At 40.6% G+C, this 23,493-nt stretch overlaps 1 protein-coding gene across 1 annotated transcript in view; it reads left to right on the top strand.

Annotated features, from left to right (window-relative positions):
- Nucleotides 1-23,493, top strand: part of MYO15A (myosin XVA) — a 125,974-nt gene that overhangs the window by 36,510 nt on the left and 65,971 nt on the right. Inside the window, exons 12-27 of the mRNA XM_074201942.1 lie at nucleotides 2,111-2,224; nucleotides 5,837-5,895; nucleotides 6,032-6,155; nucleotides 7,357-7,452; nucleotides 8,140-8,271; nucleotides 9,118-9,243; nucleotides 9,817-9,894; nucleotides 10,514-10,662; nucleotides 11,292-11,337; nucleotides 12,030-12,154; nucleotides 12,614-12,731; nucleotides 15,894-16,069; nucleotides 18,308-18,392; nucleotides 22,136-22,217; nucleotides 22,711-22,841; nucleotides 23,361-23,456. Coding sequence (XP_074058043.1) covers nucleotides 2,111-2,224; nucleotides 5,837-5,895; nucleotides 6,032-6,155; nucleotides 7,357-7,452; nucleotides 8,140-8,271; nucleotides 9,118-9,243; nucleotides 9,817-9,894; nucleotides 10,514-10,662; nucleotides 11,292-11,337; nucleotides 12,030-12,154; nucleotides 12,614-12,731; nucleotides 15,894-16,069; nucleotides 18,308-18,392; nucleotides 22,136-22,217; nucleotides 22,711-22,841; nucleotides 23,361-23,456 — 1,737 coding nt within the window. The remainder of the gene's footprint in view (nucleotides 1-2,110; nucleotides 2,225-5,836; nucleotides 5,896-6,031; nucleotides 6,156-7,356; nucleotides 7,453-8,139; nucleotides 8,272-9,117; nucleotides 9,244-9,816; nucleotides 9,895-10,513; nucleotides 10,663-11,291; nucleotides 11,338-12,029; nucleotides 12,155-12,613; nucleotides 12,732-15,893; nucleotides 16,070-18,307; nucleotides 18,393-22,135; nucleotides 22,218-22,710; nucleotides 22,842-23,360; nucleotides 23,457-23,493) is intronic.

Below are 23,493 nucleotides of genomic sequence, written 5' to 3'. Positions count from 1 at the left end.
AAAAGTAAGTGTTGCAGATTTGGTGTGCAAAGAATTAGTCTGATTCATCAATTGTTCAGGGGTTTTAACAGAGTTTTTACTGACCAGTCTCTAACCTGGTGTGACAGAGCAGGCCAAGAGTACTATAATTAGATAGTCATTTTTAATTACTTTCTTTGTAAGGAATCGATATGGCAAATCATAGGATTACTCCATTCCTTGACACTCTTGCTCCCTTACTGTTGTGAAACCATATATTTTATACATGATCATAGGTGGGAAGTTGGATCATAGAAAAATGAGATTTGGGCCTTGAGTGATCTTCCCAGGACAGGGCCACCATGCAGGACAGTACAATGATTATGTCACTTATGAGCATCATAGTAGGGGTCCTGTGAGAATGGCTAGGTTGATTGTATATGATGGGGGTACATTATTATTATACAGTACAGTTTATCTCACTTCATCTCACTTAATACAGGCAAGCACAATTCAGTTCAGGACTTATTATGATTAAAACAAATTACTACTTTGTTTTCATTGTTTCCCATGCCCAGAGTCTGCCCATGAAAAGGATCTTGAGAAATTAAAGTATTATTATTAAATTCATTATACATATCATACTAATCAATATAAAAATCATAACTCTAAACAGAGAAAAATCAAACTCAGTGTGGGTTGCACCAAGTTTCTTCCTCCTTCACAAAAAAAAGTTATCCTAGGATTTCCTGAAAAGGTATCTGAGGGATGCTGAAAGGGACAGGTATTGATCATACTCCTAAAATCTTACATGTCAGTTATTAGCATGATGGGGAGGTGGTGCAGCTGAGGCACAGAATTGTAAAAGTAATAGATGTGACCACTGCAGGGGAAGAGTTCATTGGAAGAATCCATCAGAGTGTAGCTACATATAGTTAATGTATTAAAGTGGAAGTAGTAATGGTATCATTTCTGATTTTTACAGTTTTGGAAGGCAGAGTGTAACAGTACAAGGATCAAGGGAAGAAGAGCCAGCTTGGACTCTGACTGTAGAGAGGCGACGAGACTAGGTCCCCATAGAAAGTCCACTCCTTCTGTCCTTAGTCCACAAGTATTTTGATTCTGAATTTACCTCGTGCCAAGGGCTCGTGATATAAAGAAAGACAAATATAATCCCTGCTCTCAAGGAGCTCACATTGTAAGGGACAGCTCATATAAAAGCAAACAAAAAAGACTCAGAGAAGATGGACAAAGTAAATGAAAGTTGACCCATACCTAGTTGGCAGACAGACAGGAAAGTGAATAGGGTGTATTTTCCCTTTGGATGTCTCTCTCACGTGTAGGTCATCAAAATTTTTTCATTTGAGAAGCCTCGATGGTGATTTGAGCCTTCCAGTGCAGAATAATGGTCAGAACTCTCCAAGACCCTAGGCAGAGATGTGCTGGTAAATGTTTAACAATTCTCCAGAAAGGGGCGGCTAGGTGGCGCAGTGGATAGAGCACTGGCCCTGGAGTCAGGAGTACCTGAGTTCAAATCTGGCCTCAGAGACTTAATAATTACCTAGCTGTGTGGCCTTGGGCAAGCCACTTAAAAAAAGGAAAACAAAAAAAACCCCCAATTCTCCAGGAAGTCACAATACATTCTTAGGATTCAGTTTTAAATTTAATCTTCATTATATTAGCATTTTCTATTATATTATTATCTATATATTATATTAGCACTATTTTCAGTTTTATCCCCCAAGTATATGCAAGTATATATATATATATGTATATATATATACATATATATATATATATATATATATATATATCCATTTACAAGTTTCTGAGTTTCACATTTTTCTATCCCCCTCCCTTTCCAAACCAAGTTCTGATTAGGGGTTTTGTCTGATTTCTGAGCTACAAATACTGGCCCTGAAAATTTAACGGTAGATTATCTTGAGAAGATGAATTCCAACAGGTCCCCTGAACACTGGCTAATGTCCACTTCATCCACAGAGTTAAAAGAGGATCCTGGAGAGACCAGGAATTTAGACCCAGTTTTCCTTAGGGCCAACTTTCCTTCTCAGAGATTTGCTGTCTTCTCTGAACTCTCTCTGGTGAGAGGTTTCCTTCTCATAGCCTAACTGTGTTACCTTGTATTCTTCAGACAGATGCTCAGGAAGTAGCCTCTGTGGTAAGTGCCCGAGAGATCCAGGTTGTGGCGGAACTGCTCCAGATCTCCCCAGAGGGACTACAGAAGGCCATCACCTTTAAAGTGACCGTGAGTCCTGGTGTACTTGATCTCTGTGATGGAGAGAGGAGAGGACATCTCCAGTGACAATCTTAGTGGCTATCCTTCTGCTTTGGAGCAGGGTGGGACCATGATAAGTTTCCTTTTAAGAAACAGTGTGGATAGAGTTTGGAATTAGACTCAGGAAGACTTGAATTCAAATCCCAACTCTGGAACTACCTGTTCTCCAAGTACTAACCCTTCAAGTTGGATAAATCCCTTCATATGGATGGGGTCTTTGTTTCCTCAGCCCCCCCCATATGAATATCTATATTGTACTTTCAATTGCTAAAATTACAACCCTGCATAAGCAGTGAATTAAATAAATTCACACCAGAAACTATCCTAGATACTGAGATATGAAGGAAAAACAAAAACAAGAATAAAAACTCAAAGCAAAACAAAATCATTCCTTTCTTCAAAGGTTTACCTTACATGAAGGAGACAACATAAATCAATAAAAGTATACATCAAATCTAAAACAAATAAATACAAAATAATTTGAGGAGGGTAGTGCTAAAAGCTGAATGTGGAACTTGAGCTGAGCTTTGAAGGGGATGCAAAGAGGCAGAGATGAGGAGGGAGATAGGTATGGGCACCTGCCAGTACAAAGATATGGTTTTTAGACAGGGAAAATCATGTATGAGGAACAAGCAAGAAGGCCCAGTTCAGCTAGATTATAAATTCATCACCACCACTATCATCAATAACAGTGCATGAAAGGGGGTAATATACAATAAATCAGGAAAGAAAAGTTGGAGCTAGGTTGTAAAATCTTTTAAAGTAGCAAACAGGCATTTGTTGGTTGCTGTTGTCCAGTCATCTCAGTAGTCTGTTCATCTTTCCATGACCTCATTTGGGGTTTTCTTGGCAAAGATACTGGAGTGGCTTGTCATTTCCTTCTCCAGCTTATTTGACAGATGAGCAAAATGAAACAAATAGGGTTAAGTGACTTGCCTAGGGTTACTTCAATCCTGAATACAAATCTTTGAGGTTTATTAAGTATAGTTATGACAGGGTCAGATCTGAGTTTTAGGAAAATAACTTTGGCATCTATGTGAAGGATGACCAGGAGAGGAGAGAGATGAGTGATATTGCAAACATTATCCTTTACCACTTAACTGAAAAAACCCAATATTCTTATGCATATTATCCTGAGATTTATTGAAGGATATGAGTTGTTCTAGGGGTTCATCAAAGTCACTCAGATCCCAAATGAGTACTGAGTACAGGAGGGGTTGAATGCTGCCAGGGACCCCTTGGGACACCCATCTCCAGATCTGTAAGTTTTCCTCTCGTCCTGCATTTTCTTTCCCTATGCTTAGACATGTATAAAAGTTATAAGATAAGACTTCAGAAACAATAACTTTTAAAGTTGGATAGCTCCTTCTAAGTTAGTGGAAAAGTTCCTTTCCTGATGGCAGTCCTTTTGACTGAGGCCCCTCACTTTTCAAGTATTCTTAAATATTTGTGGGTGCTAATTGACCAGCAACACGAATCAGAGTTTGTAAATGATCTTTTCTGCATTCAAATTCAAAGCATATGACCCTAGCCTTTCCCATACTTATTATTGGTCCTACCCTCAGAGGCCTCAGGTGTAGATACCAGTTGTCTAGTTGGAACTTTGGACAGCCTGATCCCCATGACTACTCAAGTATGATAAAGTTAGTGACATAGGGAGGTGGTAGATTTCTCAGAATGGGCCTGGATGCCAATAAATATACTGGGAACTATTTTGATAGGAGTGACCATTATCTTAGAGAACTATTTTGATAGAGTGACCATTATCTGGCAAGGGCTGGCATTTAGAAAAGAAACCATTTACAAATTTTAGAAGAAACAAATCCTCTTGTCCTTTAAACAAACAAATCTGCAAGGCTAAAAGCATATATATATATATATATATATATATATAATATATATACACCTATAAATACATAAAAATATATATAGTTACTTTTTTATTATAGTTTTGATTTTCAAATTCTATCCCTTTCTAACTCCCTTCCTCCCTTTAGCCCTCCCCGAAACAGTAAGCAATCAGATATAGGTTATACATGGGCAATTATATAAAACATTTCCATATCTATCATTTTTCACAAGAGGACTCAAATTAAAAAAAATGAAAGTGAAAAATAGCATGCTTCAGTTTGAATTCAAACAATATCACTTCTTTCTCTGCCTGTTTGATATTTAAAAGGACTTTACAACCTGGCTCCAACTGTTCTTTCCTGATTTATTACATATTATCCCCTTTCATGCATTGTTGTTGATGAATAACATGCTTCATCATGTGTCCTTTGGGATTGACTTCTTGTTTGCTATACAATGTTCATTATACAATAATGCTGTTACTGTGTACAACATTCTCCTGGTTCTGTTCACTTCACTTTGCATCAGTTCATATAAGTCTTTCCAAATTTTTCCAAAATCATTCTGCTTGTTATTTCTTATAGTACAACAATATTCCACTACAATTATAGGCTACAGCTTGCCTAAGTATTCCTTAATTACTGTTAATGGATATTCCTTTAATTTCCAATTCTTAGCCACCACAAAAGAGTTGAAAAGTGGCTATACTTTAAGGAAAACTTTTAACTCTTAACATGCAAGCAAAACAGATTACAATAATCCACACTCAATATTTTTATCTAATTAATCCATAAGAATTTATTAAGCACTTTCCAGTCATGGTGTAAAAGTACTAGGGATAAAAAAATATTTAGGAGAATACTGACTTTGTCCAGCTCTGCCCTACTTAAATACAATTCTTGGACAAATCAAAACATTGTCTTAGAGATAACTTTGGTCCTCTTTGAGAACAATAAAACAACAGGAAAGAATTTCCCAAAATGAGGGTTGCCTTGCAAATTTAGATTAAAACAAATAAATATGATGGTAATAAAAATATTAATTAATACATAAAATAATAATAATGATGATGATAAATATAGGTTTGCCTGGTAGATATTTCTAGTGAGCAAGGCTAAGGAATGAGAAAGCTCCTTCCTTTGTGGTAGCTGGCATGATTTCATCTCCTTTCCTTAAAGGGAATGACTTTCCTTTGAAACCAGGAATGACTGCTAGCAATCTAAAAAGGAAAGAAAACTAACCACATTCTGCTCCCAAGCAGCTTGCTCCTGTCACTGTATTATGATTTCCTCCTAGGAGATTCTAAATCCCTAATCCATAATATCCCAGGTTTATATTCTATCATGCTACTCTTTTCCTGCTCTGTCCTGTGAGCTCCAAGGCCCCAGACTGGGTCCCACTGATCAAACCTTTCACTTTCCTAGGAGGAGAATCTTTTATTCTCTCTTTTTTTGGTAAGATTTTAAACAATATACTTACAGCTTAGTATCTCTGTAGATCAACAGGGTTTTTTATAGTAGATAAATGAGTTCTAATGGAAAAATAGAAATAAAGAATAAATAAACTTACACATCTGGCTTAAACAAAAGATAGAAGAGTCATTATTTATATGGATAGAGTAGCTAGCCAAGGCCATTAGATCAGTTAAACTAAAAAACCACAAATTAGCTTATTGGGAAAATTCTTACTCCACTTACCCCTGTTGCTATCTTTCTGACATTCCTCCTCCAGGAGACAATGAGAGAGAAGATTTATACCCCCCTCACTGTGGAAAGTGCCGTGGATGCCAGGTAGGATAGTTGGGACCATACATAGGTGCTGTGTCCTTAGTTAGGTTACCCCCATCCAATGTTGCTCCAGGCTCCTGTTTGCTGTTCCTCTCCTCCTCTTCCACCCCATCTCAACCAAGCATCCTCTCTGTTCCAGAGATGCTATTGCCAAGATTCTGTATTCTATGCTGTTTGGCTGGCTTATTGACAGGATCAACACTTTGGTTTACCCCCAGAAAGATGCTCTTTCTATTGCCATCCTGGACATCTATGGTTTTGAGGTGGGTGCTAAGGGAAGGATAGATTCCAGGTCCAACCTTCATTCCCTTGCCTAGAAAGTTCGCCATTCTTAGTCAACAGTCACCCAATATGTGTCGATCACTATGCTAAGCACTGGAGATACAAAAGATGCAAAAAAATAGTCCCTTCTCTTAAGGAACTCAATCTAATGAGAAAGACAATATGCAATCAACTCTATCAACAAGATATAGATAGGAAAAACTGGAAATGATCAACTGAGGAGTATTAAGGAAGATCAGGAAATAAGGGAGATCCTATCTCCTTGTGAGATTTAATAAGGTGGGTGGGTGCTTTAGCAAAGACTCGAAGGAAACAAGGGAAAGGAAGCCAGGAGGCAAAGATGAGATGGAAGAGGGAGATCATTCCAAGCATGGGGGACAATCAGTGAAGAAAAGTGAGAAAAAAATCAAAAGATAGAATGTTTTGGGCATGAAACAGAGGATAGCACTTCCAGATCTTACTCAGGATTGAGCATTAAGAGAACTGAGAGGTCCATACACACTTTAGATGTTTGTGTGCCTATCTTTAAATTTGTATATCTTGGTCCTTTGTACCTGTGTCTCACATCTTCCAGTTTTTGTCTGCTTGCCTTGTTTTTTCCCCGATAGATCTGACTGATCGCTTGGTTCTCATTTCCTTCCCTTTTCTTCGTTTTTGTTCTCATCTACCTGAGTGTGTCTCATTTAGGCTATGCCAAGAATCAAGCCTTTGGTTGGAATTAGAGGACACATGAAAGTAGATGGTGAGGGAGGAGTGCTACTGATTAAAGAAAGACACAGGGGCAGCTAGGTGGCACAATGGATAGAGCGCTGGCTCTGTGTCAAGGAAGACCTGAGTTCAAATTCGACCTCAGTTACTTAATACATATTTAGCTGTGAGATCTTGGGCAAGTCTCTTAACCCCATTGCCTTGCAAAAAAAAAAAAGAAGAGGAAACCACAAGGAAGTTCCTCACTGAAATAGTATCCTTCCATTAGACCATAAACACCTTGAGGACAGGGATTATTTTCATTTTTATAGTTATATCTTTGGCTCCTAGTATTATGCCTTGCACATGCGAAGTATTTAATAAATTCATTGATGACTCCAACACTAGAGATTTAGGATTACCCTCTCCCCTCCCCCTCTTTCCCTGCTATTGTGCCATCTTGGGATATCTGTAACTGAATCCTTCTGTGACCAGGATCTCAGCTTCAACAGCTTTGAGCAGCTGTGTATCAACTATGCCAATGAATATTTGCAGTACTTTTTCAATAAGATTGTCTTCCAAGAGGAGCAGGTGAGCCAGGGAGGGATCTGGGGCGGTAGGGGAACTGGGGGCAAGGGAGGATGGTCCCAAGGATAGCTTGATTCTAACTTTCTATTTTGATTTGAGTCAACCACCTAGAGACACCCATCTCCTTCGACATTTAGTCAGCTCATTGCCAGGTCTTCTCTCATTGATAAGTATAGCCCTCAAGCAGGGGACCAAAAATGGGGAGGTTTCTGGGGCATTGGAGAGGAGCAGGCAATGCTACATCTATGCCTTTATTTATACTGTTCCTCCTATCCTGAAGTAGAAAGAATGTCCCACATCTTTTCCCTGCCTCTCCAAAGCCCACCCATCCTTTTAGGCTCAGGTAGGTAAGCCTCTTGGCTTTCCACCATTTCTGAATTCCTCACGGTACATTTGAAACTAAATTGTCTCCTAATTCTCTCACACATTTTACCTCCAGCTAATTATGAGCTCCATGAGGAACAGGATCCCTTGCAGGCTCAGATTGTGAGGCTGGGCATGGTAAACTTTTGGATTCCAACTGGAAGCCCAAACTTATACTAGGTTCTATGAGTAGAAAATGGCTGGGAAAGGGTAAGACTGTTTGATTTTCAAAGGTGTGAGGCCTCTGTCCCTGAGAGGGGCACCATAGTTCCCCCCTCCCCTCAAAAAAATCTTGTACAAATCTGGGAGTGCGCAACTTTTATCCAGGATGAATACATCCGAGAGCAAATAGACTGGAGAGAAATTACCTTTACTGACAACCAGCCTTGTATCAACCTTATCTGCCTGAAGCCCTATGGTATCCTCAGGATTCTAGATGATCAGAGTTGCTTCCCTCAGGTAAGTCTCACAGGTCTTTTCTTCTGGCTATACTAGAGAGAAAATGGTTGTAATTATAGGGATTCTCAAAAAAAATCACCTTCTGGAAGCCCTCTCAGACTAGTTTGCCTGGGAAATGGGAAAGTATTGAATATTTTTGAGCATTGGAGTGATCCCATATACTAGGAAAACCCAGTCTGGTAGAAGTGTGTAAGATGGATCGGAGGAAGGAGAGATTAGATGTGAGGAGATCTTATTAAGAAAGTCTAGATGGGGGTGGCTAGGTGGTGTAGTGGATAAAGCACCGGCCTTGGAGTCAGGAGTACCTGGGTTCAAATCCGGTCTCAGACACTTAATAATTACCTAGCTGTGTGACCTTGGGCAAGCCACTTAACCCCATTTGCCTTGCAAAAAAAAAAGAAAGAAAGAAAAGAAAGTCTAGATGAAAAGCATTGAGAACTGGAAATAGAATGATTTCAGTGAGAATGGAAAGGAGGGAATGAATGTGAGAAATGTTTTTGGGGTGACTGAATGAATATGTGAGACAAAGGAGAAGGAAAAAACAGAGATAACTGTTGATATGGAGGAGACACAGCAATACGTGGAGTAGAGGCATAGGCATATCTATTTAAAAGAATTGGAATGAAGAAGAGCTAGTTTGGGATGTGAAAGTGAATTCAGTATAGACAAATTGAGCTTGAGTAACAGTGGAACATTCAGTTATAGATGGCCAGTAGACAGTTCTATCTTTATTTTACCTAGTTTTAATGTTTTGTGGCCATTCCAGGCAAAGGACTCTTCCCTTCTTTCCCTTTACCCCCTTCTCCTTCCCTTCTCTGATCACTATTTGTTCATCCTTATTCCCAGGCCACAGACCACACTTTCCTACAGAAATGTCATTACCACCATGGCTCCAACCCTCTCTACTCCAAGCCCAAAATGCCCCTGCCTGAATTCACCATCAAACATTATGCTGGCAAAGTCACCTACCAGGTGAGAGGCTCACCTCTCCAAGCATACCTACCTATCTCCACCTTTCTACCTATTTTTGGCTTGGGGTGGGGTGATCCAAGGAGTTCCCAAGTTACTTGAAAACTTCCCCAAAGTCATGGTGAGTAGGGTTTATTTCATTCTTGGTATCTATAACCCCAGAACCTAACAAGGTGCTTGACACAAATACCTATAGACTGATTGAATGCCTTTATATTTGGCTCTAGGGCATTTTTACCAAGGTTAATATTCAACTCAATTTATTTCATTTATTTTTTATTAAACTCTCCTATTTCTAGACTACCATGGTAAACCTTGGGAATTCAGAGCAATAAGTTAAACTTCTAGAGGGCCACCATTGTCAGTTCTCCAGAAAATGAAAAACTAGCTCATATTATGGGATTTAAGGTGTGCAAAGCACTTTCCCATACATTGTTTTATTGATTTCTATGATTCATTTCATTTTATTGTTCCTGAAAATCCTTACAGATAAGAAAAGAGATAGGGGTAGATTATCATGCATGCAGGAGCTGTCATGACACAGCCCAGGGTTGTTTTCTGTTTTAACTTTTCTAGGTGCATAAATTCCTAGACAAAAATTATGACCAGGTGAGACAGGATGTGCTAGACCTCTTTGTCCGAAGTAAAACTCAAGTGAGTCCTCCTCTTCATGCCATCTTCTTTCCATCACTTCCCCCACACCTCCCAGAATCCTTCTAAGAAGGTAGCTCCTTTCCATTGGCCCTGAAGTTATTTTGTGGTTTGAATATTTTATTCTGTTTGTATATTTTTTTAATTTATTATAATATTTTTATGTAAAACATAAGCTCTTTGAGGGCAGGAATTGGATTTTTTGTTTTGCCTGTCTTTGTACTTATCCTCAGGGTGTAGCACAGCACCTGGGAATATTCAGGGAGCCCTTAATAAATACTTATAGAATGAATGAATGAATGAATGGATGAATGAATGAATGTGTCCAAGGCTGAAGAATTGTTCCCATAGATGCCTGCATGCAGCAGAATAAAGCCCTTACTTATTGCTGAACTGGGAGGGGGTGGGGATGGTCAGCTCAGCTGTTCTTGGTATGCCCTCGCGTGATGGGGCATGAGGACTGAGCAGTCCCTTCTGCCCTCCCTGCCTCTACCCTCATGTTGCTGTGACTATACCACACTTCCACCCACCCACCTACCCACACACTGCTAATGGACTTCTCTATGGAAAAGTCACTTTCTCATTCCCCATATCTCTTTCTCCCTGGCCCTGTGGGTGCCAGGTTGTGGCTCACCTCTTTGCCAGCCATGCTCAGTTGACCTCCCACCACCGTCTGGGGAAGAACAATACCCTCACTCGTCTCTACAAGGCTCCCACTGTGGCTGCTAAGTTTCAACAATCTCTCCTGGATCTAGTGGACAAGATGGAGAGGTGAGGGGGGCTCTGGGAAACAGACCATAATTTCTTCCCCATCAGGCAAGGGCAACTAAGTCAGAGAATTGACTGATAAGCCAGTCTCAGGTCTTGCCAAGGATGGCTTGAAATTCTAATGTAGAGACAGAGTAGAGTGGTCACTACCATCCATTCAGGATAGGACTAGTTCATGAGTGGTTATTAGCCTTTAAATAGGGTTGACAATCAAAATAACTCTGGCAGGATGAGGTGGAGTGCTTTAACAAAAACACTATCCCACAAGAGACTGAATGCAGAAAAAGATGTCTTCTATTAAGACAGACAGTGAAGAGATTTGCAAAAATATGTTTAAAAAAATCACTCATCTTGCTATTTATTTTTTGTTTCAGAAAAATAATTTTTCATAAAAATATGTTATTTATGATAATATATGATGAACTTACTATTATTTAATGAAAAAATATTTAAAAATTCATTTATACAATATTTATTTAAAATTCAAAATTTCTAATATGTTAAATATAACACACAAAAACAAAAGTTCTTTGGGGTCCCCAGTGCTTTCTGAAGCACTGGTTTAGAGGGAAGAGGGAAAGAAAAGCAAAGATTTTCAGGATCTCATGCCTACTTTCTTACCTGACTCTCAGGTGCAACCCACTGTTTGTTCGATGCCTCAAACCCAACCACAAAAAGGTAAGGGGATAAGGGTGATGAGGAGGGAGAGAACGGGGTTTTCTTTTCCCCATTCCCCAGAAACATTTATTCTTTGTTTTCTTTCTCTTTTCCTCCTTTTCTTCATTCCTCCTCCATCATTTTCCTTCTCATCCCTTCTCTCTTTTTACCTATGTCACCATTTCAAGTTCACAAACCTGAATGCAGAGCACTATGCTGGTCATTGGAAGAAGTACAAAATTTAGATAAGAAATAATGCTGACCCTCCTGGAATATGGAGTCTAGCAAGGGACTATATATACCCCAAACATAGATAAACATAATATAAAATATTATATTGTAAGTATATAGAGAGATATAAAGGTTTTTGAGAGTTTAGAAGGTGACAATTATAGTTCTTTGAGCATGAATTAAAACCAAGTGAAGAGAAGACCCTCTTGGCATGAGCAAAAGCATGGAGGTGGTACAACACAGGAGCTACAATCCAGGAGGCAGAGCATAGCGCAGTTTGGAGCTGGGGAGGTGAGTAGTATGAGACCAGACTGAAAAGGAGAATTGTATCAAGTGATGAAGAGTCTTGAATGACTCAGAGAGCACATTCCCTCTCTGTCCCCTACCTTTTAGTTCCATCACTTTGTCACCCTCCCCCAACCCTCCTAAACAGCTGGAAAGACCAGTAAGTGAGAAGCCTATTCTCCCTCTCCTCACCTCAGGAACCTGATCTCTTTGAGCCAGATGTGGTAATGGGGCAGCTCCGATATTCGGGGGTCATGGAGACCATTCGGATCCGAAAAGAAGGCTTCCCCGTACGCATTCCCTTCCAGGTCTTCATTGACAGGTACACTCCATGGAGGGGAACTTAGGGTATCCAAGATTCAGCCTTGATACCTCGGGGGTATCATGGTCAGGAAATCAGAAACATCCTGTAGAAGTGGAAGGAGCACTGAGCTCTTGGTACATTCCAGTTCCTCTCACCCTTTGAGAAGAAATATTTTCCCTCTTTACCAGCTCCAGACAATTCTGTATACTGGGAATACTTGGGAACAGGGTTAGTTTCATATTTCCTGTAGACTCATGAATACAGCAGCTCTTACTTCCAATGCATGTTCTTCCATGACTACCGTGATGGGCCTTCAAGGGTCCTCCAGGCAGTCCAAGAAGTTGTATAGAATGATCATGGAGATCCCCACTGGGTTTGCCATCTTTCACTGGGAAAAAAGGGAAGCTTAGGGGAAGAAGAGTATAGTTATTTCAAGTAGGGATCAATGATTATTGGAATTCCCCATTCACATTTCAGGTACAGATGCCTGGTGTCTCTCAAACATGATGTACCACCTACTGGGGAAGCATGTGTCTTGGTGCTCAATAGACTTTGCACAGTTACCCATCAAATGTATTGCATTGGAGTCAGCAAGGTAAGGAGTAATCCAGATCTCAAGGACTATATAACCTATTTAAGTTGCATAGAGCTGCCTTGTACATATTTGATTGTTTGTTATCTCCTCCATTAGATTGCAAGCTCCTTAAGGACGAGGATTATCTTTTGCTTCTTTTTATCAACAATTCAATATTTGGCACTTACTATTATTAACTAATTGATGATAGAAGCCCTACCTGATTAATTATAAATCATAACATTCAAGAAAGGCCAGATTGGTCAAATGGAAGTCCTTTTTATTTTTATTTATTTTTTCCAATAACATGTAATTTTTAACATCCATTTTTGTAAGATTTTGAGTTCCACATTTTTCTCCCTCTCTCCATTCTCTCACCCCTCCCCATGATAGTAATAGGTTATTCTTATATAATCATGTGGATCATATTTCCATATAAGTCATGTTGTGAAAGAAAAATCAGAACAAAAGGGGGAAAAACACGAGAAAGAAAAAACAGAACAAATTTTAAAAAGTGAAAATCATATACTTTGGTCTGCATTCTGACTCCATAGCTTTTCTTTGAATGTGGATGGTATTTTTTCTTCACAAGGATTTTAGAATTGTCTTTGACCATTTAACTACTGAGAGGAGCTAAGTCTATCATAGTTGATTATTACACAATGCTCTATTAATGATTGTACATCGTTCCCTGTTCTTTGTTCTCTGTTCTCTGGGTTCTGCTCACTTCACTTATCATCAGTCATGTCTCCAGCTTTTTCTGAAATCTACCTGATCATGATTTCTTACAGCAAATGGAAATTTTTAGATTGACTTTGTCACCTTCCTAACACTCCATTAAAGCTCTTCTGCTTCCCATCAATATTTTTGTCTACCTTCTCATTACCAACCCTTTATCCTACCCCCACTTCACCTCCTCAATTATCCATGTTTCTACCAGGAAAAACTCAACTATTCCTTTCTAAAACTGATTTAACTACTACTGCTGCCAGGGTCCTCTCTAGTCACCCTGATGCATAGCTGGCCACTGGACCCAGATGACTCTGGAGAAGAAAGTGAGATAGGTGGCTTTACATAGCTTCTCTCTCCTTCCTTCCACTTAAGTCCAATTCATTTGCATTTCATGCCATCACATACCTGATGTCATGGTCCTTTTTGAAAAGGAAGTACAAACAGCAACCTATGATAGAACTAAGTTGTTAATACACACTTAAGTTATGTTTTGCTATTTATGTGTTGGTAATGTCTCTACTTCCCCCTCCTCCCCCATGTCTCTTTCCCCAATCCTCATTCCCAGTGTTGTTGTTTTGTTCATCCTTTATTCTTATTCTTTTTTTAAAGGAAAGATTTTATTTATTTTGAATTTTACAATTTTTACCCTAATCTTGCTTCCCTCTCCCTACCCCCCCCACAGAAGGCAGTCTTAGTCTTTACATTGTTTCCATGGTATGCAAAATTGGATGTGATGAGAGAGAAATAATATCCTTAAGGAAGAAACATGAAGTATGAGATATGGCAAAATTACATAATAAGAAGAGAATAGATGATATAAGGAAGGTGATATCTTGCAAGTGAATTGGATTTAAGTGAGGCAGAGCTTGCTCTCTCCTCTAGGGTCATCTGATTCTAGTGGCAAGACTTAGGTCAGAATGACTGGCATGACCCCAGATACATTGGGAGAACTTAGCCTTTCTAAACTAATGTTTTTCCCAGATCTCAGTTTGTCTGAGATAATATTCATTCAGGGAATAAAGGGTAGGCTAGAATTGGAACAAAAGGTGACCTATTTTTGCCTATTCCGAAGAATCAGTCTAGGAGGGGAAGATCTTCAGAGTATCTGGCCAGAACAGAAAGAATTACTGTTTACATTCAGTCTGACCATCCCCACTGGGTCTGCCTAAAGTGTCTTTATTAAAGCTCTGTTAACTAGTTGAGGTGGGGGGGGGGGGCGTAGCAGAAGAAAGAAATGTTGGATTTGAACTCAGAAGAAATAGGTTCAAATCAAATATCTCTGAACCTCAGTTCCCTCTCTTGTAAGAAAGGGGTTGACTTGGAGTAGAAAATCTCTATGGTCTTCTTGAGCCCTAATCCTACCATACTATGAGGCTATCATTATTTCCTGTTAAAAATATAGGAGGGTTAGGGTCCAAAAGAGTTCAAAGTTATTGTGTCTTAAACTGAAAACTCTGGGGCATTCTTCGCTCTGACTTTTCATGCAAACAGGCATGGTCTCCCCTCCCATTTTCTACTGTCAGAGCTTCTACCTTAGTTTTCCTTTGGGCAGATTAATTTCCTTATAGTTTATATTTTTGCCTTCAGTGAAATAGTCAAAGATTTTCATTATTTTCCTTACATATGTAAGCTTTTAGCTTAAATAATTTAAGTTTCAAACATAAGAGTGCCCTAAGACTTTTGGGACACCTTTAGTATGGATTTATTCATTGCCAATTGACCTGAACCTTGGACCCTAGACCCCGGGTAAGGGGATTATAGATCTATATTTAGGCTCATAGGATCATAGATTTGGGTCACCTAGGTGGATTATTTATGTCTCCAATCTTTGAGTTCAAATCCAACTTCAGGTACTTACTAGATGTGTGACCCTGGGCAAGTCATTGTACCCTGTTTGCCCCAGTTTCCTCTTCTGTAAAATGATCTGGAGAAGAAAATGGCAAACCACTCCAAAATCTCTGCAAAGAAAACCCCAAAAGGGGGCAGCTAGATGGTGCTGGGAAACAGAGCACAGGTCCAGGATCTGGTCTCAGACACTTGATACTAACTAGTTGTGTGATCCTGGGCAAGTCACTTCATCCCCACTGTCTCATCAGAAAAAAAAACCAAACACCCCAAACGGGTCATGGAGAATCATACAAACGACTCAACAGCCACAATCATAGTTTTGGGGTCAGAAAGATGCTTTGAGGTCATCTAGTCTAATCCCATTTTAGAGGTGAGGAATTGAGGTCCAAGATCACACAGGAAATAAGTCACAGTTCCAGAATTTGAACCCAGCTTGTCTGGAAGGAATTTGTGAGATCACCAAGATCTTCATTTTAGATCTGGGGAAACTGAGGTCCGCAGACCTGACCCGTTAAATGGCAGAGCCCGGATTCGACTCAGATCCTCTGATCCTACGGGGAGGGCTCTGGGACCCAAGGGTGCCCTGCTTTATCCCCTCCCCAGCTGTTCCTAAAGGAACATCTGTACCAGCTGCTGGAGAGCATGAGGGACCGAGTCCTGCATCTGGCCGTCCTCACGCTGCAGCGCTGCCTCCGAGGCTTCTTCATCAAAAGGCGGTTCCGATCCCTGCGCCGCAAGATCATCCTTCTCCAGAGCGTCTCTCGGGGCTACCTTGCCAGGTACGGGAGGCGGGCAGGTCGGGTGAGGGGACAAGCAGCGGTGAGGGGGGCAGGAGGGGTGAGGGCGAGGCACCCTGCTCCTCACTGGCCATCCCACCGGGAGAGGACCGCAGAGCTGAGCAGACCCACCTCCTCCTGCCTTTGGGACCCTGGATGGGAAAGCTGAGCCGCACCGATTACCTAAAGGGCAGTTTGCCCTGCCATGGATCTGGGGGAGTCATATGAGAAAGATCTCTGATTTCAACACCAGGGCCTTCTGGTGTGGGAACTCCTTGCACTAACAAAGATTTAATTAGAAACCCCTCTAGGACTTAGTCTTGGGGAAACTGAGATTCTGTGGAGTCAGGTAATCTTCCCTGGGTCATAGTAAGCATCAGAAGTGACATTGAACCCAGGTCTTCTTGACCTCAAGTACTATGCCTGACTACCTCTCATAACAATATATTACTATAATATATTATATAATATGCATAATACATAATATAGTAATTTATAAAAAATATATTATAATGATATAATATATAAAATATAAATGTATTCTGCCTGCCTCAAAGGATTTTGTGTATCAATTAATGAAACAAGGTTTTTTTAGGCACACACTGTGCTCATTCATAAATTCATTTATGCATTCAACAAATCCATGTGATGGACACTGATGATACAAGTCTTTTTTAGGTGTATACTGTGTACAGGTTCTGTCCTGGGATAAAAGGAAAAAAAATGAAGGAATCCTTGCCTTCAGGAACTTTATGGGAGAAACAGTAGCTCAACACACATGCACACACACACACACTCACTTATGCAACCATGTGATACAATGGATAGAGTGCCACATCTGGAGTCAGAAAGAGTCATCTTCCTGAGTTCAAATCTGGCCTCACACATTGACTAGCTAGATGATGCCAGGGAATTTTTCAGAATCTAAAGCAATTTGAGATCTCAAGGTAAGTGGGCAGGTCACTTAACCTTGTTTCTCTCAGTTTCTTCACCTGTCAAATGAGTAGAGAAGGAAATGGCAAACCACTCCAAAAACTGTGCTGTGGCCCCATAGGACCAATGATATATATATATATAGATAGATAGATAGATAGATAGATAGATAGATAGATAGATAGATAGATAGATATAGATATATATAGATATATATATAGATATATATATAGATAGATAGATATAGATATAGATATATAGATATATAGATATATATATTTGGGAAATGGAATCACATAGAGTCATGACTGGGGTACATAGGCACATGTATGTATATCTGATTATACACATACACATAAGAATGTATAAATGTATATAGGTGCCCATACATTATATGTGCACATAATTATAATTATATAATGTGTATATTTTGTACATATATATAAAATTATATAACAAGTAAATCATATATATAAAACAAAGTAATTGGGGGAGGAGGCATCAGGGAAGATTACGAAAGGCCTCATGTAGTATCGGAGCTGAGACTTGAAGGAAAATAAGAATTCCAATAGACTTAAGTGTGGTGTATTCCAGGCTCAGAGGACCATCTGTGCAAAGGCTCATGTATATCATAGAGGATGATCAACAGGAAGGCTAGTTTGACCAAGTGAAAAAAATGAAGCTGGAAAAGAAGGTTAGAGACCCCATTTATTCAATAAATAAATAAATAAATAAATAAATAAATAAATAAATAAGCATTCATTAAGCACATGCTATTTTCTTGGCATTGTGCTAGAGCTAAGGATACAAAAAGGAGCTCCCAATCTTATAGATTTTTGAATGCTTTACACATCCTACAGTTTATATATAATAGGAAGCTGATGGAGTTGAGTAGGAAGTCTAGAATGATAGGGTCTTCTGGAGAAGGCGTAGGGTTAGATCTGTTCTTTAGAAACATCCTTTTGTCAGCTGTGTGAACATGTAAGTAGGTGGGGAGGTGATGCAGTTTGGAATTGTTTTATGGTGTTTTCTTTAAAGAATTATATGAATCAGACTATCTCCAAGCCAAACAAGGATCATTTATTTGGGGAGGGGGGTGGTCATACCCCAGTGGACTCTAACAAGCAAGCCCTGCCCATACATGGGATGTCATGCCTAGGATCCTGACTGCATGCTTCTGCATGGCTGAAGGGAGAGAAATATTGAGTTTCCTGGCAGCTTCTGGAACTGCTGTTCTTGAAGACCAATGTCTCTGTGGGATCTATACCCTGCCTAGATTCTGGCTCCATTGACCCTCTTTACCCTTAGGAAGAAGTACCAGAAAATGAAGAGGAATTTGATCAAGTTCAGATCTCTGGTGAACATGTATGTGAACCAAAAGCAGTACCTGAGGGTAAGGTCAATCTCACATCACTTTTCCTCTACCAGCTACATACTTACAAATACTCCTGGAACCTGGTTGATCTTATCTCATCCCAAACTGGCTATCTGGGGAGGAAGGAAGAGCAGAAGGGAGCTCAGTTCCAGGTCCCAATCATAATTCTTTCATTCCTTTTACACTGCCAGAGCTATATACAATGTTATGCTGAAGCCAGCTCAAACTGACTCTCAAAAGTCAATTGTTAAATTTTCCTTGTGAACATTTACATCTCAGAAATCAGCCAGGCACTTCTCTTTTGAGCCTCAATTTCCTAAAATGAAAAGATAGATGAAGGAAACAGTGTCTAGCTCTGGTGTTCTTTGATTCTATGCTTCTCAGTAACACATATATTATTCCTAAATCCCCTCATAAAGAAATCACTGAAAATAATACTAGGGGACTAGAGCATGTTCAGGTTAGAGAAAGAAGGGGGAAAAGAATGACAATAGAAAAGAAAGATAATCTGACTGGGTATCAGACCTCTGAATGATGAGAGGGTCAAACTGGCTCAGGAACTAAGAACATCAGGAGTTCAATATGGCAAGCCAACAAGGGTGCATAGGGTGTTCAGGAAGACTAGTAGCTCTGGTAGAAGGTACTAGTACCTCTGCTAAGCCCTTTTCAGGATTGCTCACCCACTTTTGTTGACCAACTGTCACTCCACTCTCGCCTGTGGCTCCAAGATGCTGCAGGATGTGCAGCAACCACACCCTGGTAAATCATCTCAGCAGACAGGCTAAACAAGCCTCAAATCCATCAGTGAGTTAGAGGAGTGCCTATCCCAAGTGTGTGAAGATTTCCTTTGGCAGAATGAGCAGATGAATGCAATTATTCCAATGACTGTGAAGGCGGCTGAAACAAGTATTGAAGAGTGCTTAGAGCTTAGTCAAACATTGAAGACTACATGGTCACCCACTGCATCCCAGGTCATTGCCAGTCATCTTGACTTTTGTACTGATACTGGACTTCAATGACTCTGGAAGGAAAAGTGATCTCATGCAACTCTGCCTCTCTTAAATCCAAGACATCACCCAGTGATGTCACTGATCTTTTTTGAAAACAAAAGACAAACAGCAGCAGCAGCAATCCCAAGCCAAAAGCTGAAGATCAAGCAAAGTAATGAAGAAAAAATAGTTAGAAGGCATTCCTAGGCCATGGGCAGGGAGGGTTTCATGGAAGAAGAGAATCTCCAGGAAACTAGAATCTTCCTTGTACTAATAGCTTTTGGTGACTCCCTTGCAAGTAATGTGAAGATTTAAAGAGAGGTTCATGATTCCTGTCCTCAAGAAGTTAGGGGGTAAGGCAAATATAATGGATAAATACCTTTAAAAAATGGAAAGTAAATGTATAAAATCTATGTAAACCATGGAGGAACTTATTGAAAGCAGCTTGGTGGTGCAGTAGATGGAACACTGACCCTGGAGTCAATAGGACCTGAGTTCACATTTGACCTTAGGCAGGTGTTAAAAATACCTAGGAAAGTCACTTAACCTCAATTCCTCCCCAAACAACAACAAAAAATGAAATTATTGATAGTGGGTATCAAGGCAGTCTTCATAAAGCAAGTATCAGTTGAGGTGGACTTGGATAGGCAGAAGTTACATAATGGAGAGAGAGAGAGAGAGCAGATTTCAAAGTGAAGAAGGTTGGGGTTTAGTCTCACCCATAACATGTAATGGCTGTGTGACCCTGGGCAAGTCATTTCCCTCACAGGCTTCTCTTTAGGCAATAACTATATATTACAGAGAAGATGCATTTCCTCAGTGAGAGGATCCCTATGTCTGTGAGTCACAGGTCCAACCCCTAAATCTATACCTTGAAGGTTGGAGAGTTTGGAAAGGAAATGGGAATGGGGAGAGGGAAAAGGAAGTGGAAATGGTAGAGCTGATATACCACTGAGCTACACAGATGGTATGGTTCTGGGAGTGTCTGTTTTGTATCTTTTCTGAGGCACCAGTCCTGGCCATGGTTCAACAAATGTTTGCTGAATGATTTACTTTGTCCCCTATGGCCTGAGCTGAGAGTACCCCCAAAAAGGAAGCTTGATGCCCACTTGGGACCTCAACGATTCTTGAAGACTTAGTGTTATAGGATTTAGACCTAGAAGGGACCTCAGAAATAACCTGATCCAATCTGCTATTTGACAGATGAGCATTGATATGCAGAGGTTACATAATGGGGAAACTGAGATCCCAAGAAATTATCTGACTTGCCCAAAGCCATTATAGTTAATCAAAGTGGTAAGGTAAAACACCAACCTTGATTTTCTAAGTCAAAATGCAGTATTCTTGGGAATAGATGATGAAGCAGATAGGGCACCCAGTCTGGGGGGTGGAGGACCTGAGTTCAAATCCAGCCTTATTAGCTGAGTGATCCTGGGCATGACACTTAACCCTATCTGACTCAGTTTCCTCATTTGTAAAATGAACTGGAGAAAGAAATGACAAACTACTCCAGTATCTTTGCCCAGAAAACCCTAAATGGGGTCAAAAGAGTCAGACATGACTAATAAACTCAACAAATCACTAGAATCTTACACTGCCCAGTTCCTCAAAATGCAAGGTCAAAGTTAATAGGAAGATCCATTAATATGCTCACATCAGCTTTTTCTTTTCTAGTTTTGAATAGTCTGTAACTATATTGTCAGATATGCAAAGTAACAGCCATATATCCACAAACAAATATTGTCCCCAGACCTGGGGTTAAGATATGCCTGATGCAGAGCCTGAGTCTTAGACTAGTAACAGTTGGAGCGGTAACAGTAGAAGAAAGGTCTGGAACTGAATGAAGAGCATATTTATCTAAGAACAGAAACTTAGCAAAGGCAAAATTGGGAGTATAAATAGTTTTGGGGGAGAACATCCTCTCCATCCTTTTTAATTATGGGCAAACCAGATGGCACACCAGACCCTACCCTTGGCCTCCATGGTTTTGACCAGATACAAGCAATGATATTCCTGAGGGACCCAAGGTAGGGGGAAGGTGTATAGGGTGGCATATATAATTCAGTGCCAACCCTCAGGGAGCTGATAATCTAGTTGGAGAGATAATACATGTTTGCTGAATGATTAAATGAAACAGATTCCAACGAATCACAATAAAAAATGATGTTGATGCCATAAATATATGATTGCTCTACCAAGTAAATGAGGAATTCTGAGCTAGAGGGACCTGTTCATTCTCTTCCATCATCATCACTCTGATGCCCTCCATGAAATCCCATCCTTTATTCTGATATTCCTGTTTTGTAACTTCTAATCATTTTGAGATTGTTTCTCTCCTCATGCCACCACCCCCTCCCATATCTTTCATCATTCCCCCACTTCTTCCCTTACTCAAGGTTCAGGTCTCAGGGTCCTGTGCTATTTTAAATTGAAGATAAAAATGAAGGGTCACAGAAATCAGGAGAAAGTGTAGGTGCAGAAGCTGATTCCAGTCTAGGAAACAGAGTGGGGTAAGAGAAGGTAAGCCCAATAGGTAGTTCATGGTAGTGTTGCTTCCAAGGATAAGGGTCTTGGGAAGTCAGGTGAGTGAATGTGAGTTCTAGGGAGAACTTCAGGGGTGCAGGAATGGCACCTACAGACTGGTGCCCAGTCTGGATGGGTAGTCACTTTTTGCCCCCAGTTTCTTTAAAACTCTGGTATCTAGAGTCCCCTGAGTCAATGAGACTGGGACCAGGGGATGAGGGAGGATAACTTCTGAATGCTGTGTCCCAGGAACTGACCAAGAGAGAGGTGGTGAATGTGGCCTGTCTTGAGGTGCCCGCTGAGCTGGCAGGACTCCTACAGGTGGTGACAGGTGGGCAAGGAACCCTGGAAGGTGGGGAGGGAACTTGTATCTACCAGAAGGCTATTCAGTTGACAGTGAAATCCAGGGAAGGACAGGACATGAGGAAGTTGTGAGGACAGGAACTGTCATAGAGGTTTCTGGGATTTGGGAGAAGTTGCTGCCCCAGTCTTATGTCCCAATTTGGGGCAGGCATCAATCAGTGAGAGTGTTTTAGAGAGAAAGTGTTGCATGGAGCTTCTGGTGGGAGAAGGGGGGGGAGAGACAGAGAGACAGAGAGACAGAGAGACAGAGACAGAGAGACTGAGACAGAGAGACTGAGAGACAGAGACTAAGAACAACAGAGAGGAGGGAAGGAATGAGGGTGTGGGGACGAGAGAGAGAGGAGGAAGGAGGGGATGGATGGGATTTTAGTGTCTGGGGAAGATTCAGGGTGAGGGAGAATAGGCGGTAAGGGGAAGGGGGGATCCTATGCCTTGCTTCTCCTGTTTCCTCTGGCCCACAGTATACAAACAAGCCAATGCTGGCTGCGTGGTTTCTGTCCGTACTCCCAAGCTACAGATTGACCCTCAGATTGCACTGCCCCTCGACATCAACAACTATCCGATGGTTAAGTATGTCCAGGTCCATTTCAAGGTGAGGACCTGATGGAATATGGTTTAATGGATTTGGAGAAGGTTCTCAATCTTCCTCTCTCCATCACTTTGCTTTCTCCACTCCATATTTTGTGTCACCTGAAATTCCCACATTAGAGTTGAATTTCTTTGGAAGGAGGCATTTTTTCATATTAAAGTTGCAAAAATCCCTAGGAGGGTATCACAGAGGTGATATTATCATATGGTGCCTTAGCAGGGCCTAGTTCTTTCCAGACAAACTTTACAAAGGCATTGTAGTGTAATGTAGGCACCTAAAAAAAGGGTTTTGGATGATCTTTTAGAAAGCAAAGCAAGTAGCCTCAGAGCTACTCTCAAGTTATCCCCCAAACTCCTTCCCCAAAGAGACCCCTAGCTCTATTACCCTTTTTGCACAGTACTCTGCTAAACCCTATTCTCCTCTTTCACAATGTTCCTTCCCCTAGTCTTATTCACCTTGATTTCTCCCATGGCCTTCCTTCATCACTCCCACCAAATGTTGGTGTCCATGTTTTGTCCCTAGGATCCGGCCTTTGGCATGCTAACTGAGCCACTACAAAGTCCTCTTACTAGGCTGGAGAAAGAACATTACCCTGAGGCCATCAGCATCTTCAAGTTGGTATGTTCAAGATACAGAGGCTGAACTCTTGGAACTT

The sequence above is a fragment of the Macrotis lagotis genome, chromosome X (genome assembly GCF_037893015.1).
Source record: "Macrotis lagotis isolate mMagLag1 chromosome X, bilby.v1.9.chrom.fasta, whole genome shotgun sequence".
Taxonomy (NCBI): Eukaryota; Metazoa; Chordata; class Mammalia; order Peramelemorphia; family Peramelidae; genus Macrotis; species Macrotis lagotis.
This window is presented reverse-complemented; position numbering and strand designations above follow the sequence as displayed.